We start from the raw sequence: 17548 nt of genomic DNA, 5'->3' as shown, positions 1-17548 counted from the left end.
TTTTAAATTCTTAAAAACATATTTTATTTTAAAAGAAACCATGTTTTAAATGCAATATAAAAATACGTTGTTATTTAGTGTACAAATAAATTTAAAAAATAATATTATTTCTAAATAAGTCAGTCGATTTTGATGTATAGTTTCATCATTTAATCTAACCGACCGAACAACCAAATTTTAAAAACTGATAGAAAGTTTAAAAGAATAAAGTATATGAAAAAACATTTTTAAATTTTAAAAATTGATATCGAACTGCAAAAAAGTCGTTTACATAGTCAGATAAATAATCTTATTTAAAACCAATTATTACTACTTAAATTTTTCAATACAAATACAAATAAATAAACATTATAAATTACAATAATAAACATAAATTAACAATAAAAAAAAACAACATAGCACACGCATACAATTGATTAGAACAAAATATTTGATGTTTGAGTAAAAATGTCCATGTAATATTCAGCCAAACAACAAAAATAATTAACTAATTATTTTAATTATAATAAAATAATGTATTTTTAATAACCTAATATAGTTTTAAATAATTCATTTTTTTCTATATAAAAAGGTAACTTAATGTATTATGTGACGTTGAAAACTAAAAAAGAAAAACTAGAAAAATATATTCAATTAGCAATATTAATAAATTAACAACATAAAAATCGATTTTATTTTTGTAAAATTAAAATAAATTATTATTATTTCACAAGAAACCGAATACAGCCTTTTCGTCGTTTTAATTTGTTGGGTTTCCATGGTCTACCATGAATTGGAGATTACAAAAACAACACACTAGAATATTATTATAATTCAAAAACGTGAGATTAGTCAGTTTTACATTGTAGTATTATTATCTAATTTTATATTATAATGTGATGTATACTATGAGCTTAACACAATAAAATATTACGATAATATAAAGTCAACAACAAAAAAAAAAAAAGAAAAATATTGTTTGTAGCAAAATTAATTGACTTTAAAATACGAAAAAAAGTTTAACCTAAGATAACAAATTTCCTATCAACAATAAAATGCGCATATTATTCATGATAAATAATCGTTTGTATATATATATATATATAATTAAAAAAAATATATAAAAAAATTTCTATAGTTTATTTTTCATTGCCTGCAATAAATGTATTATTGGACCGGTAAGAAACAAATATAATTATTCTATCTATATAAACTGTAAATGATGCTACTTTTTACACATAAATAAATATTAAAAGCACCGTGTGGTGATTATAGAATTATATATTTGTCATGTTTTGACGTACGTGAAACGTTTAAATATAACGCGCTAAATTATTGAAAAATGTATCCCATACGTAATATATTTAAATTAGTTATAAAATTCAATCCATAAAAAATTCAATAAAAATTCAACAGATCTCTCCGAGGTTATGAATAAGGAACATGACATATCGTTTTAATGTTGATGTTCTTTAGTACGATCTACCTGTAAAAAAAACATTAATTAATATAATATAATATGCGTAGCCTAGTGTTGCGCAATGTTAGAACTCAGTCACTAACGTATTCTGAGGACAAGCATCAGCCGTTGACACTAGTTCTCGAATATGTGACCACAGAAAGTGGTAAAATCAAAAACTAGAAACTAGAGACCATTGTTCCTTGGAAAATAGACATTTCAAAATGTTTATCATAAACAATGGACATTAGGTAGCGCCTTACAAATTTTAATTCATAGGTAATAAACATTTAAATATTAGGACTTTATGAAAAATTAACTTAACTTCGGTGGACTGATCATCCAAGAATAATTCTCTTTTTAATCACTTTTATTATTATAAAGTATCACGTAATAATTAATAATATTAACTAACTCACCAGTTCAAATATAGCCTACAAAAGTCGTTTATTGGAATTGTTTAACTAGGTAGATAACGGGTCATGGGTGCCATGTGCATATATGTATTAATTTATATCCCATTTTAGTTTCATATTTATCTATAGGTATAGGTGAGTAATATAATAAATAATAATATAACAAATCAACTTCAATTAAACGAAACGCATTTAACTGTCGATATTTGCCTAATATGTATAATTTTATAGTTAAATCTACAATATCATAGCTAATTTTTTTTATGTTACTTTTTTAAAATTTTATTAGGCAATACGCAATCTGTAAAAATTAGGCACAATAAGCATATGTGAGCAATGGAACACTAAAAACAAAAATAAATAAAAATAAAACAGACGAGAAAGGCGTTATTAAAGGAGTCACCCATTAATGACACAGTAGCAGTTGTAAATATATCGTATATAATATACATCGTTAGTTAATTTAAAAAAGGTGGTGACATCATGTTCTTTTCAACCTACGTTGGGGATTTCCAGGAAGAGTTGAGATACAGAGACATTTTATGAGTGGATTGTAGTGATTCGAAAGTTTAAGGTGAAATCTATAAATCTATTGTAGAAAATTTTAGCTTCTTAGTTACCTAATTGTTTTGATATGAAGGTCGTTATGGAGCGTTGGATTTAAAACAAAATAAGGAGCATTTGTAATTTTGTGGAGTGAAATATTTTGAAATGTTTGAATTTTGTTGGTATTTGATTTTTTGGCTGCTCCCCAGAGTTGTAGTCCATAAGCCCATATAGGTTTTAAAAGAGATTTATATATTATTATTTTTGTTTTTAAATTTGTGAATTGGTTAGAATAAAGAGATGAATACCAAACTATTTCACCATGTCAGAAGTGGGAATTGGAATATTATTTATGAAAACGTTAGGACAGTGTCCTTGTTTTAGTGTGAAGGTATACGGACTAATTGTGTGCTATTAATTTTGACCCTTCATTTTTTGTACCAGTCCACCATTAGGCCCAGATGAAGGAAGAGTAGCTATATTTTTGTGTAATACATTGATATATAATCAGATATACCAACTAAAAAATTGAAAACTTCATTAAAAAATACGAGTCAAATAAATTCGGTAAAACGGTTCACCTTTGTTAATAATACGGTTAAATTGTACATTAGTTTAACGTATACTCTACAACTGTTATATAATATTGTATTAAAAAAAGATCTAATTATAATTTATAAATAAAATTAGCTGTGATTAATATTTTTGATATACAATCATTTTTTTTTTTTTTGTTATTTACACACATCATAATATAGTTACATTTTTATTTTTTACACATTTAAACATGTTTCTTAAACAATATTTAGCGGAAATGTCTTTAAAAAAAAAAGAAAAAAAAGTTCTGGTAGAAACAAAAATTACAACTTTTACGCTTTTTTTACGTGGCCCGATGACTATGGCTATTCAGTATCTGATTTTGTAGGTACCAGAAAAGATCCTGACCCTATTAAATTCATTTTATTCGTTGAATAAATTTATTATACATTCAATCTAGATTAGAAAATATGCGTAGGTATCGAATTTCCGTATTCATATTATTTAGATAATATTAAGGTTGTTAAATGTGTGGTGTAAGTCCAACCAAAATAATGTTGATCTAATTCAATGAAACACAGATTTTCCGAAGTTATTGAACTTTAAATCAACTAACAACCTGTACGACCTATTTACCGTTATTTGAGTACAATGATGTTAGATAACCTGTTACATATCACATCATATTGTATTGTATTATTATGTTTATGAAACTATTACCATACTATTGGGATTCATATTAAATTATAATATGATAATTTTGGTTCTCGAGTAAATATATCATAAAAAACAGATTCATATTATGTACCTAGGTTGTTATTGATTATGATTTACAATTTATACTTTACTTAACCCTATTATTTTTTTGATTAAACTTATTCATATAAATTTTTATTTTTCGAGATAACTCATATTATTATAATAAAAAACGAAATATTTCCCCATGAATTAAATTGTTTTTGATATTAGCTCCTATTTCCATAATATAAACCTCGTTTTAACAAATGTATGAAATGAAATATTTAAAATTTATATTACTTTATGTTTTCCAGTATAACGATATATTTTTTTTATATGCTTACTACTTCTGTTAAATGATTTTATTACTGATGCCTAGTTTTAAACTTTATAGATTTAAATTAATTAAATTTAAATAATATTATATACATTCAAAATTATGAAAACTCTTCTTCGTGAAAACAATTTAAACCCATAATAAGTCTCACTTTAGTCAAACAGTCGTCTCAGTTTTGTCAGTGATAGGTGTCAGTTGACTCAGTTCTTCCTCGTTAATAGGTAGTTGATGGTCGTCTTCAAAGTTTATACTTCCTGCCTTATACCAGACAATTATATCAACGAAAAAGGCGCACATCATCAGTAGTCCAGTAACACCTGTTGTGAATAAAAATATGAGCAGTTAGTTGGAAATTAATTTGCAAAAAAACTGTCAAGATATAACTGGATTTTTCGCATAATATCATAAGCAAACGGAACTCACAATATTAATAATAACAAATTATTAGAAATATAGTCTCGAGTAACATAATATTTTAAATAAACGATTTATTGTTCAGGCATTCTGGCTTTTTTATAATTTATAAAGCTCTATTTTAATATTATGTATACCTCATCCCACCACCGCCGAACTACCAAGATGCATCGTGTAAATTATCATTAATATACTGAGATTTCGATGCATTTTTATTTTTTGTGTGTATTTAAACATGTAACTTCATGAGTGAAATTTATGTTACATATATTTAAAATTTAAATGCAATTTATACTTTACAATCTATCACGTTGTATACGTTTTGGTAATTTTTGGAATTTTCGAAGATTTTTTAACTTGATAAAAATTTATCAGCCGACTAACGAAGAAAATTTTAATTTTTAATTTTTTAACGGCAACCAACCATAATTTATTTACCTAATACAACCTCAATTAATTTCCAAATTATATCAAAATTAAGTACAGTATAATTATTTTTATATTATTTTAAATGTATTTTATTTGCTTAAAAAATATACGGAATCTTAAGATATTTAGTATAGATAAGTACCTAACTAATTCTAGAATTTGTATTACATATGATAAATAAAAAAAATTTTTAATGTTTACGTTTATAGTAAATTATTTTGATATATATATAAAGCATTTTCTTTTCTTTTTTTTTTCAGATAAATTTACAAAACCTATTTGGGTATCAAAATCTTACCCCTAATCATTAAATTTTTTAAATCGGTAGGTTCACTACGTACAAGCGTAATAGTAATATAACTAAAGCTCAATTATCAATCTCTAAGAATTACGTAGGTATACATAAACGTATAATGGTAATAACGACTCCCAAAGATAATAATTGTGTTCGGAAATCTAATCCTCCCAGATCGACTGCTAGCGGATATTACCATGGTAGAAGATACGGAACGAGTCCGAGTTGTACAGAGAGCACGCTCCTTGTTTTCCGCACGTCATTTCCCATATGAGACACGCAGAGTCGACGACCGCTCCGTACAATATGGGACAAGGAACGTTACCTGTGTGACAATAAAATAATTACATTGTTATAATAATCGTTTCTATGTGTGTAAAAGTTTTTAAAACAATATTAATACTTAATAGCATAGTACCGATAATCGTTTTAATATAATATTATGTACTTCTAGATAATAATCGTTCATAGTTCCAAAAGCACGACCATGGAGGAAGTGCGAGATAACGGTCTTATAATTTTGATTATTTTACTGTTAATTTTATTAGACATCGATTTTAAATTATTATCTAATTAAGATAGTTCACAAGCGTGCTTTCGGAGTTCTGTACATATTTAAAAATAATTCTTCTTAGCCCTCCCTACAAATATCGTAAGTGTGCACCTGCTAGCTCTGGGATGTATTATATGTAATTAATGTAAATTATTTGATTTCAAGCATAACTTAGTACTTTGATCTTTTTGTGCAAGTCTAATGTTTAATATTGCTTGTGAAACATTTTTTTTACAACTTAATTTAAAATCTCCAAATACATGAACATTTTTGATTTTTCATTGAGACAAAATTAACTTTTCCACTCACTACTCACCAGATATACATTATAATAATATGTTACAAAACTATACACGTTGCAAAATTAGGGGCCCCTCACATTCAGTTTGTTTAATTTCATGTTCAAAAATCGATTTTTATAGCGGTCGTAGTTTGGACTGCCATGAAAGTTTAATAAACTAAATATCATAATACTATTAGTAATGTCTCACTAAACATCTAACTTGAAAATTGTTTTTATTTTTTACACTTCTTCTAGGACTCATACATTTTCCGCTTATTATGTAATAATAAATTGCACTCATTGTGACCTCCTAAATGTGACTCTGAATTTAAACTATGTTGCCACTATCATTCGCTACCCTACCAAACATATTTTCCCCGCTGAACTATTACAAATGCAATAGGTGTATATTATGGAAATTTTTCACTATAGATTTTCTGCATATTAAGCTGAGTGAATGTTACAACATGTTGCAGGTATATTATGAGTAAGCACTGGCGTCAAACGATTATTGACACCATATAGACTTACCGAATAGGCCTATAGCGAATTGTATGAGCCCAAGTGCCATCGCCTTGTCTTGAGGATGTACACACCGAAGTATGAGCAACATGCTGCCAACCTCTGACGTGGAATGGATGAATACAAACAAAGAGAACAGAGCTATGTACCAAAAGCCCGAGTCCTCGCAATCATCTTTGCACGCACCCGGATATGCCTCCGTGGCATTGCTGTTCATGCACTGGCAGTCTGTGAACTGCAAAATAATGTAAATAATAACAATTTGTCTTAACTCAAAATGAGAGATCACCGAATAAGGCAGTATACTTTTTAATATTATGTGACTATAAAATTCGATGGTTTGTGCAATGGTCGAACCGATTGCATAATATAGTCAGTTTTATTTATGGAATAATATTATGAAAGTAAGTACTACAGATTAAGTAAAAAATAAATAAAAGATCACGTTATATCACATTAATAACTGAACTAAACATAGAGGTGAACAGCTTAAGTTAAATATAAGTCTAAACTTCAACTTGATTTAATTAATAGTTAAAATTTGACACGTTTTTTGTAATTATGGCGATAAATGCAAAAAGCATCATATTTATAGCCCCCGAATTCAAATTATATTCATTTATGTATTGATCTGCATAAACTATCAGAAAAAAATATCTAAAAATCACTAATAATTTTGATGATTTTATAATTACTTCTAAATAATTTAACTTGAAATATTAAAAACGCGTATACAACAGTACAAAAAATGTGAATTGAATTAAAATTTTAAAAAAAAGGTGGCTATAACTTGGCATGTTATGTAAATCATCTTTTAATAGGTAATTGAATCTTAGTTATGAGTCTCAAATCGTTGATAACAATAATAATATGGAGTCAGTTATAATAGTGTTATGAGGGTGAAAAATCACTGACAGAAAATGGTAACCATGCATTATAAAAATAATAATAATTAATTGTGGAAACAAAAATAAGTCGACGACTTCATAATTGCGACGCAAATTAACTATACAAATAAACAATTTATTATTTAGTACTTTGTAGCCGGCGCTGTACTCTTTTCCGAACGTCTGATTTTGGCATCCTGCGTGGCACGCCGAGAAGTACGTTATCCCGTCCACGCCACAAATCGGACTGAACATCTCCTCGTCACACACGCATCGATCCGAGCATGGAGACTCAAATTTGGGCTGATTCCTGTGCAAAACAATCGTGAAACCGATTCAATTAGAAAGCTATTAAAACATTTCAAGCCGAATACTGCAAAGTGATTTTTGCATGCAACACGACATTCAATTTTTAGCAGAAAATATCACGACGCTTTATGCGCATTGGGTGTATAGATAGAACTTGGTTAATACGAGAATTTATGATTTTTTTTAAGCCATTTAAAATAAAAAAATACGATTCTACGAGGAGCTCGTCCGAATCGACACTATTAAACCGCTCTACTTACTTAGATTTATTTTCATTCAACAGAGAAATATAGAGCAATATTATTATAATGATCTGTAGTTGTCCGTACTGCGATAGAATAGAATATTATTATCTACCAATAATGATTCGTATAATATATCTACTTGATTTTTCACACTACATTCACTTAGAGTCTAAGATTTTATAAAGGTGTTTCAAAAAAATGTAAAAAATAAATAACGAAATCTATAACCCATTAGCCATTATACTGCCTATGAATTGTATGTGTATTTATAAATCCCCGAAAATAAGACTGTACTAGAGTCAATGACTTTCCAAAATAATGATATACGTCATAGTGGTCGCATAATATTATACTCACAGTTCGTCGTATCGCAATCCTGTGATATTCGTGGTTGGACATCCGAAAAACATTAAAATACACATACCTATAAATGGTAATAATAATTTCAGTTAATAACTTTGTATCCGGTGAAGTACCTAACAAATATTATATCTGTCTTACCGATGGCGTATGCCAGTGCAGTAAATGCGATCCAAGCAGCCACTGCTCTAGCATTGGGATTTTTCTTCAGTATGAATATTCCGGATATTATGATTCCAATGCCCATGACCATAATTCCGTAAATTCCTAAGATAAAAAAAAAAAATGGTTAAAAACAAAAAAAAAAATGGTTCAGTTTTCATACTTTATGGTTTTGTTCACCGTAATGTGTATACGATAAAATATATACCTGTATTATAATAATATAAGAAATTAAATAACCTATAATATTCAAACCTTATTTAACTTTTTTACAATTTTCTTGGAAACCTAAACCGGTACCGATATTATTATTTTTTTCCAGTTTCGGTATTATTTAGCTTTTTGATTTATTTAAGTAATAATGTTTGTTTAGTGGCCAGGTGTGACGTGCTGTATGACCTGAGTCACAAACGTAATCTGCGGTCAAGCATCAACCTAGTATCACTAGTTCCCGGATTTTTGTCTTTTGATAATATTTTTGAAGATCACTTGTTGACATTGTGACATGATATGCTAAGATATTATATTTCTTCAACTTTTTCTAAAAAATTGTTATTGTTATCATTATTAACAATTTGAAGATTAAAAAAGCGGTAAAGTGGATGTCGCCATACTTTATATCATTGTGTTACAGGTGAGTCACTGTTAAAGATGATAAACTTAAATTTAAATTTGAATTAAATTTATATAATATCATCGTATACGAAAAATAATTCTGAGTGGAGATGGTTTAACAGTTTAGGATATTTTAACTAAATAATTTATAAATTTTGTCAAAAATTGAACTTTAAAAATTGAATATATATATATAAAGTACCTACATATTTTAAATATTTTCCAACTGCAATCATATCAACTTATGTGGAATATTGTATCAAATTCTCAAACTTTTTGACCCGATGAATAAAATTCTAATGATATTTATAAAAAAAAAACTAAATAATTTCAAATGTCTATAAATAACTTTAAAAGAGTAGAAATATTTTAAAAATTGCATGGTATATATAAAGTCCTAATATGCTAATTCGATGAAAATCTCTTGTATCTATGGTCATTTTTTTTTTAAGTTATAACAAAAACCAAAATTGATTTTGTTTAAAATCACAAAAAATTTTACGCTTATTTTTGTTTCTTCCTGCCAATTTTCATATCAGTATCCTTTTCAATCACACTAAGTTATGTACCTATCACTCGGATGTATAGTAAGCAAACAAGTGGCAGCAAGATGCTATTATTTAAAACAAATCACTTTTTATAGATACAGTGAAGTATGAAATATGACTGTATCAAAGTATCTATCTATGATACATTATAGTAACACTATTTTTTATAAAGCGTATCAACACAGATTTCTTTTAATTTGTTTTACATGCATTTAAAAAAACAGTTAACTCACTTAAGTTCTTTCAACCAATTAAGATAACTTATGTTTATCTTAAAAATTTTTACAAGAAATGTATACTTACTTAAATTTTTTATTACCTTTAAAAAAAAATTATATTCTTAAATACCGGTATCCACCGGAACCGGAACCGAAACCGGTACTGAATTTATTTTTAGAACAGTCATATATAACCGATAACGAAAAACTCATAAATATTTCTAAGCCTGATAACTACATGGGTTAAACTGTAGGTACCTACTTTCCTTTTGGTTAAATAAGATTGTTTTGAACGAAAGTTCAAGTGCTGCAGATTCAGATTCGGAGTGATTCAATTTGTGTCCGACAGATGCCGTCTACCTTGGGTACGAATATAATATAATACTGGTTATTAAAGTCATGTGCGTGCATATAATATATTTATCTACCGTATGGTATTTGAAACATCGTGCTACCAACAACTTTGGTTCATTGGTTAATCGCTTGTATGGTTGTATTCTTATAAAAATTTTAGGGGCCATCACCGTTTGACGTCCACAGTGAAAAACATGGCATATGAGTCATAAAAAATCATCACGTGATTATAAGTTATATTAATATTTTTACCTGTGACCATGTTGGCGGTGTGCGTGGGAAAGTGAAACTGCGATTCGAAATACTTGGGCAGGAACGTGTAAATGCCAGCCAGCGGCAACAGGTGAAAAACACTGCTTGCGGTCCTGTACATGAGCATGTCATTTTTCAGAAGTCTCTTGACTGCGGTCGGAAAATCTTTGAGCTTAGGCGCCTTGGGAACGGCCGACATACCGTCGTAGGGGGGTGGTGGTGGCGAAGACGGCGACGCATTGGCACACCCGTTGACGGGCCGCTTGGATGGGTACTGCTTTTTCACGTTGGTATTGCTGGATGACGGCGGACTGGGCAACCGTTTGGGGAACGCGAACATCGGTACAGAGGCCAACAGCAGCGTTGCCGAAATGCCGACCAAGCCCAACCACCAGGCGCCCACCCACCGTGGGTTGTTGGTGTCCATATTGGGCTCGTTGCTAAGGTCAGCGTATAGGCTGGTGCACAAGGCGCCCAACAGGAATCCAAAAGATGGTCCGAGTATGCGGACTCCAATCGTGATGGAAAAGTAGAGTGGCGACTCGCGGCTGGCCACGTTATCGTCGATGAAAGGTATGCCAAGCGTGTAGACGGCAGTCTGGGCTATGCCCACGCCCAGCAGACTGGTGAAAAATATGATCAGCACGATTTGCGTGTTCCTGGACTGTTCTAGCTGTTCGGATAGTTCGTTCTGTTCGCACATGTCGTGTTGCTGGACCGGTGGCCGAGGACTACCATTGTCACCAATGGTGAGGTCGGGGGCCACGCACACGTTGGGTGGGTAATAGTCGGTGGTTGAGTTTCCAGTGGACCCGGCCACGCCGCCGCCCATCGTCGACCCTGACGCGGACGGCGAATACTGGTGATGGCCAAACAAGAAGTGCGGCGACGAGCACGCGAAGGCAGCCACACCGAATAGTACCATGCTGGAAGCTATCCACCTGGGCCGATGTCCCTGGCCACCGTAGTACGTGAGCAACAACGACGATCCGATCTGTCCGATTTCAGTGGCGCTCAGTACCAGTCCCATGGTCTTGCTCTGCAGCTGAAACAGTTTCTCCAGTGTGGTGATCACACTAACGAAGTACGTGGAGAACATGCCTTGCAGCACCCAGCTGAAGCAGAACGTGGCCAAGAATACTTGCTTGGACGCGAACACCTGCATCCACTTGGACCGGCAAGGCCCGATGCCGCATTGCAAGTCGCGGTCATCGTCATCATCGTCGTCGTCGGTGACTGTCGTGACGCCGCCGATCACGGTAGTGGTGAGCATCGCGTCTGTCGCTTCCTTGTCGTCGGCCGCCGTCCCGGTCCGGCCGTTGAACGCGGCCATTTTAGTGGCGTCTACGCCCGCGTCAGTACAACAACAATTCTGCGCGGCTACTGCACCGTCGTCGTGCACGTCGGCTCACTGTGCACTTCGTCGTCCGGTTGTCTCTGTGGAAATTAAGAGAAAAAATACATAAATCGGCTGTTCGGAAATGATCGATCATAATATCACGGCAAAATATTGAAATCGTAATATTATTATCGCCGTCGTCCGAGCTCAGGGTTTGGGAAATAGTAGCGAGAGTTTAGGAATTATAACGCGATTCTTGCGCACTCGGAAGTTTGTTTCGGAAGACGTGTCTGCACGGGACGCGGTCGTGCTGCGTAGTCCACGCTCGTTTGCGCACCGGAGCGCGGATGAACAGACGGACGGACGGTCAGATGGACGAATAAAGACGAACGACTCTCCCTTTCGGACGTCGTACGTAGGTTTATTGTGCGCAACGTATTATTATTATTACGCCCCAAGGTTTGCCGCACGCTCACGCGCACGCGCGATCGCCGATATTGTGATGATGACCTGTGCGGGACAAGGTCGATGGCAATTAAACGTCACGGCGGACGCGGCCAAAAGTGAACGCGCGCGTGCGGCCGAAAGCGCGTTACAATATATAATAGTATTATCTTCCGAGAAATTATATTATTATTATTATTATTATTACTATTACTATTACTATTATTACCATTATTGTGTTAGTTAAGCGTGTGTGAGCTCGCGTAACACACACGCATAAAGATACACGAGTATCAGTGCGTGTGAGACGCGCGATCGGCCTTGGAGTGCGCGCTAACAAAAAAGGGTGACGGACTGGGCGCACGCGCGCGCGCTCCGGAGATAGCAACAGGTTGAGATCGACGACGAATAATTCGCAAACGAGCGCCGCCGTGTAACGTGTGAAATTACAAGCGCATAACGACATTATTAGCGTAATATCCAAGAATAATAATATATTTATGAATTATTATGACATGATCATATTGTATAGTATTTAATATAACTATGTATGTATAAGGTTTCATTATCTAGATGATCAATAAATTATTATGATTTTTAAAAAAAAATTCGGCTTGGGTTTAGATCATGACAGTACTACACGACATAACATCGTAATAATTCGCCTTGTCGGGGTTGGTAAATTGGGTCCCAAATTACCGTTACTCGGTAAATCGAGTTCCGAGACAAAACCTGTAGTAGGTAAGTTGGGTCCCTGGAAAAAAAGATTGTTGATCCCGGCTACTAATTAAAAAATAAAAAATAAATTTCATTGTATTATGATTATAAAGGGGATCAAATTACCAAATATACTAGTAATGTTATTACCCGATTTGAAAATATTAAATCAATATCAATGAATTTTTTAACGAGTACATAATATCCATTTTATATGTATACCGTGTGTTCACCAATTTAGGGAACACTGAATTTGTCAGATGGATTATGTTGGAATAAATCGAAATTTTTTTACTAGTTAATGGTATATTTTCAGATAAATTTCAAATGTTTAACCCTCTCGGTACGCGCATGCGCAGCGCAACTTTTTTTTTTAATAGCAACCGGTATTTTTGATACAAAGTTCGGATAGACTGAATTTTTTAAAGTAGTTTTGATTAATTAACCATAGCTCTAAAACCAAAATTGACTGAATGAGAGCCATCTAAATTTTAGTAAATAATACATTTTTACAATTAATTATAAAATACATAAAACCATTCATAATTATTTATTATTGATTACTTTTTGAATATTTTTACTTTTTATTTTTTTATACCTATTATAAAAAAGATTATCATAATACGGATATAAAATTTATTACAATTGTATACGTAAAAATATTCAATAAGTAACCAATAATAAATAATTATAAATGGTTTTATGCATTTTATAATAAATTATAAAAATGTATTATTTATTCAAATTTGGATGGCTCTCATTCATTAAATTTTGGTTTTAGAGCCATGGTTTATTGGTCAATATGACTTAAAAAATTTAGTCTATCCGAATTTGGTATCAAAAATACCGGTTGCTATAAAAAAATAAATAATAAGTTTCGGTGCACATGCGCGTACCGACAGGGTTAAAAATTTGAAATTTATCTGAAAATGTGTATTTATATACCACTAGTTTGTAAAAAAAATTCTATTTATTCAAAACATAATCCGGACGAGAAATTCAGTGTTTCCTAAATTGGTCAACACACGGTATAATAATGATATTTATTTTTTTAATAAATTTATATTTTTAATCAATATAAATGAAGTATATAATAGTATAATGAAATTAATTTTAATTTTTTTTTAATTAGTAGCCGGGACCTACAATCTTTTTTTTTCATGAGGCCCAACTTATTTACTACTACCTGTTTTTTTCTGAGACTCAATTTACCACTTTCAAAATGTACCAAAATAATCTCAGACCCAATTTACATATCCCCCACCTGTTTGGTGCTTTGGTCTTGTCGGAGTCGTAGGTGCGAACCCGATGGTCGATTGGTATAACAATATGTTATTGAGTATTTACTTGAGATGTATTTTACGTACACATGATGGATAGTTATATTTCTTTTTTTACTATCCTTGTAATGATTGATGTTAAATATGTTGTCATATTTGTAACTATACAAAGTATTAATCAATTGATACTTGGGCAGAACAATGAAAATATATATTAAGTTACCTATCTATACTGTTTTCATAATAATTGTATTGGTTTGATATTCAAAGCTGTATCTGCATCAGTTTATTCCCATCACAACATGTTTATCTTTCGTCTACTATATATCGCATATTATGTTATACTTTTTACTTCTTTCACAAATTTATGATATCGGACAATTACCTAAATACTATATAAAATAGATATTTAAAATTCCTCATTATATTATATTGCATATAATAATATGGTTATTATATTATTTTATTAATACTACATATATAACAATATTGTGTCACATAAATAATATTTATAGATCCTCATAATCAAAACTAACAAATATATCAAATTTACCTATCACTTAAATAAAATTTGAGATATTATTATCTGAATGTGTACGTTATGTTACAGATATTGTAATATAATATGTAGTAGCGCACCGCCATGTAGACGAGTGTGTTTTTTAATCGTATTATTCTTTTAGGCAAAGAATGAGAAACAAAAAAGATTTTGATTATCGTTTTTTACCACACCCGACCTGCTGCCACTATGGTGTATATAATGTCATGATGTACACGTGCGCGCTAGTGTTGTTCTTTTGTACTTGTAAAATGCTCTGACAAACTCCACTCGCCGACTTATTTATCGTATAATAATATAATGCTGCACTGCAACAATACGATGATCGTTCATTATTATTAAAATATATATAGCAGCTATATTTAAAATATATAATGCGCACAATATGTTATGTGCGCGTATCACCTAAGTAGGGATTTCGTAGGTGAAATCTACGTACACGTTTGTTAAAAAAAAATCAGTAACTATACATACAATCGATCATCCAATATTTGAAACGTCATTTTATATTTTTATTATTGTTTCCACATAATATACAATTGATATCCGTACGGATATGAAGAAACACGAACTTTAAATCTACGATTTTACTTTATATTATTACTCCATGCCCTATGGTTACGACGCTACGACGGAAATGGTAATGATTCATTGACAATTGACATACCTACCTAATATAAATTATGGACCGCGTTTAGAAAGATAGATAAAATATGACTGAGAGAGACCGAGCTATCGGTTTACCTATCATGGCAGAAGCCAGTAAAAAACTGTTTTAACCGATGATATAGGTATAAGCATGATCATTCTTGACGCCACAGCTGATTATAATAATATCTAATAGCATAATACATTAAATACATTGAATACTATGTATGTATATGTTTTAAAATTATTTCCTATTTTCCTATAGAGTTAAGTATGAATGTTAAAGCCCCCCCCCCCCCGGAAAACAAATCCTGGGTATGGAACTGCCTACATCCAAAGTATGACCTATTAAATATAAATTATTTTAACATTATGAGTTATAAAATATAATGATGACATGTTTTGACAATAATTATTAAGCGGTCTACAAATTCTCTATATTTTTAAGGTATCACACTAAAATTATTGATACAACTTTGGATACCTACGTTTATTTTTATTTGATTTAAAAAAAAAATTGACAATTTCAAAATCTGCTAAAATAATTTAGTTTGCTTTGCAAAATATGAATGGTTGGCAAGTCTTCGTTTGGTATAAACTAATTTAGCGATTCCTTAAAAAAAAGGAAATTTTTAAAACTTATAACTTTAGTAATATTATGATGCAACTCGATGCACATTTATCAATAATTTATTGTGCATCGCGTCAGCCACGTCACCATTGTATACGACGACGTATAACAATAATAATATCAAATCACTCTATTCAATATAATTGATAAACTTAACCATGTGTGATGACAACAATAAGATGAACATTATTAAGTCGAGTCACTTTGAAGCGATGACAATGTCATAACGGGTTTTCTGTAACGATTGGATGACCGAGATCCGTCTTGTTTGCACGTGAAGTCGTGAAACACAATATTATTTCAAAAGTCGTCTGGCCATCGTTGCTATACCATATTATACGAGCAATGCGCATATATTATTATATTTATTTTTTGTTTTGTTTTTTTATTTTTAGAAAAGATAAAATATACAATCTGTAATTAATATATACAATAGGTAATTTTGATGGTTTTAGATTTGTACAAGTCTTAAGCCATCAATTGATGTCGTGATAGAAGAGGGTGCCCAGTGACACTACTTCAAAATTATAATATTATGTTATTATATATATTATACTTAGATATATATTATCATTTTATCATATTATTGTATTAACGAATGTTGAACATCATAATATTCTTTAGACGTATTCTTTCTTTTATATCACAATAACCACGCGACAGTATACAACTACAGTTAGCAGAAACAGAGCCACCGTCGTCGGGACTCGACATGCCTACTGTATATAATACATGGATTTTAAGTTGTTTTTTTTAATATGTACGCAGAGGAAAACTGTTATCACAATATCAACAACTGTTACCGATAACAGAGAAATCTTTCTTAATCATAAGAATGATATAGAACATTGTAATAAATCGTGTCTCATGATCATGAATTGTAGGTTTTTACTCAATAAATCTCACTGGATTTGTGTTTCGTATATAATGTAATTTCAAGTTAAGAAAAAAACTCTCCGTCTACTTCAAAAATCAACACTTTGTGTAATCCTTTTAAAGAATTTAATTTGTTAATGATCTGTGTTATTTTAGTACTTTAGTTTGTCCAAACCTGTGACTGAATTTCAATAGCTGACAATCGATAAATAAGCGAAGTATTGTACCAAGCATTAATGAAATATTAAATGTTTCGATGATTAAGTTCGAAATTTATAGTTTAAATCGAATTTTAAACCACAAAAAAATGTTTATAATCTCATTATAATATCATACAGTCAAACCTCGTTAGCCGTTTCATAACAGTGTTTAATGCACTTTACATTGCAGAAGAGTTTAAAAATATGAAAACCAATGTGGCAGTAGATGGGTAAATGAAAATTTTCATTTTCTCGAAATTTTTTTCTTTAAAGAACAGCATGTTTTAAATAATATTATGTACCTTGCATCCTAACCTAATCATGTTTACGCACACAAGCCATCATAATACAAAGTACATAATATTAAGATCATCTGTACACCTATTGCATTGTCAA

At 31.1% G+C, this 17548-nt stretch overlaps 1 protein-coding gene across 3 annotated transcripts in view; it reads right to left on the bottom strand.

The window, feature by feature from the left end:
* The window catches only part of LOC107163403 (solute carrier organic anion transporter family member 74D-like), a 42844-nt gene continuing 25296 nt past the window's right edge, over positions 1-17548 (bottom strand). For all 3 annotated transcript variants that reach the window (XM_015510818.2, XM_015510817.2, XM_015510819.2), the window contains 8 exons: positions 10459-11895; positions 8451-8576; positions 8307-8373; positions 7546-7705; positions 6518-6743; positions 5347-5475; positions 4164-4329; positions 1-1465 (listed from right to left, as the gene is read on the bottom strand). In XM_015510818.2, coding sequence (XP_015366304.1) covers positions 4169-4329; positions 5347-5475; positions 6518-6743; positions 7546-7705; positions 8307-8373; positions 8451-8576; positions 10459-11791 — 2202 coding nt within the window. In that variant the 5' untranslated portion in view covers positions 11792-11895 and the 3' untranslated portion in view covers positions 1-1465; positions 4164-4168. The remainder of the gene's footprint in view (positions 1466-4163; positions 4330-5346; positions 5476-6517; positions 6744-7545; positions 7706-8306; positions 8374-8450; positions 8577-10458; positions 11896-17548) is intronic.

This window comes from Diuraphis noxia, unplaced genomic scaffold (genome assembly GCF_037042655.1).
Source record: "Diuraphis noxia isolate RWA-SAM2 unplaced genomic scaffold, SU_Dnox_SAM2 contig0003, whole genome shotgun sequence".
NCBI classification, from domain to species: Eukaryota; Metazoa; Arthropoda; class Insecta; order Hemiptera; family Aphididae; genus Diuraphis; species Diuraphis noxia.
Note: the sequence above shows the minus strand (reverse complement) of the source record. Positions and strands in the feature narration are given on the sequence as shown.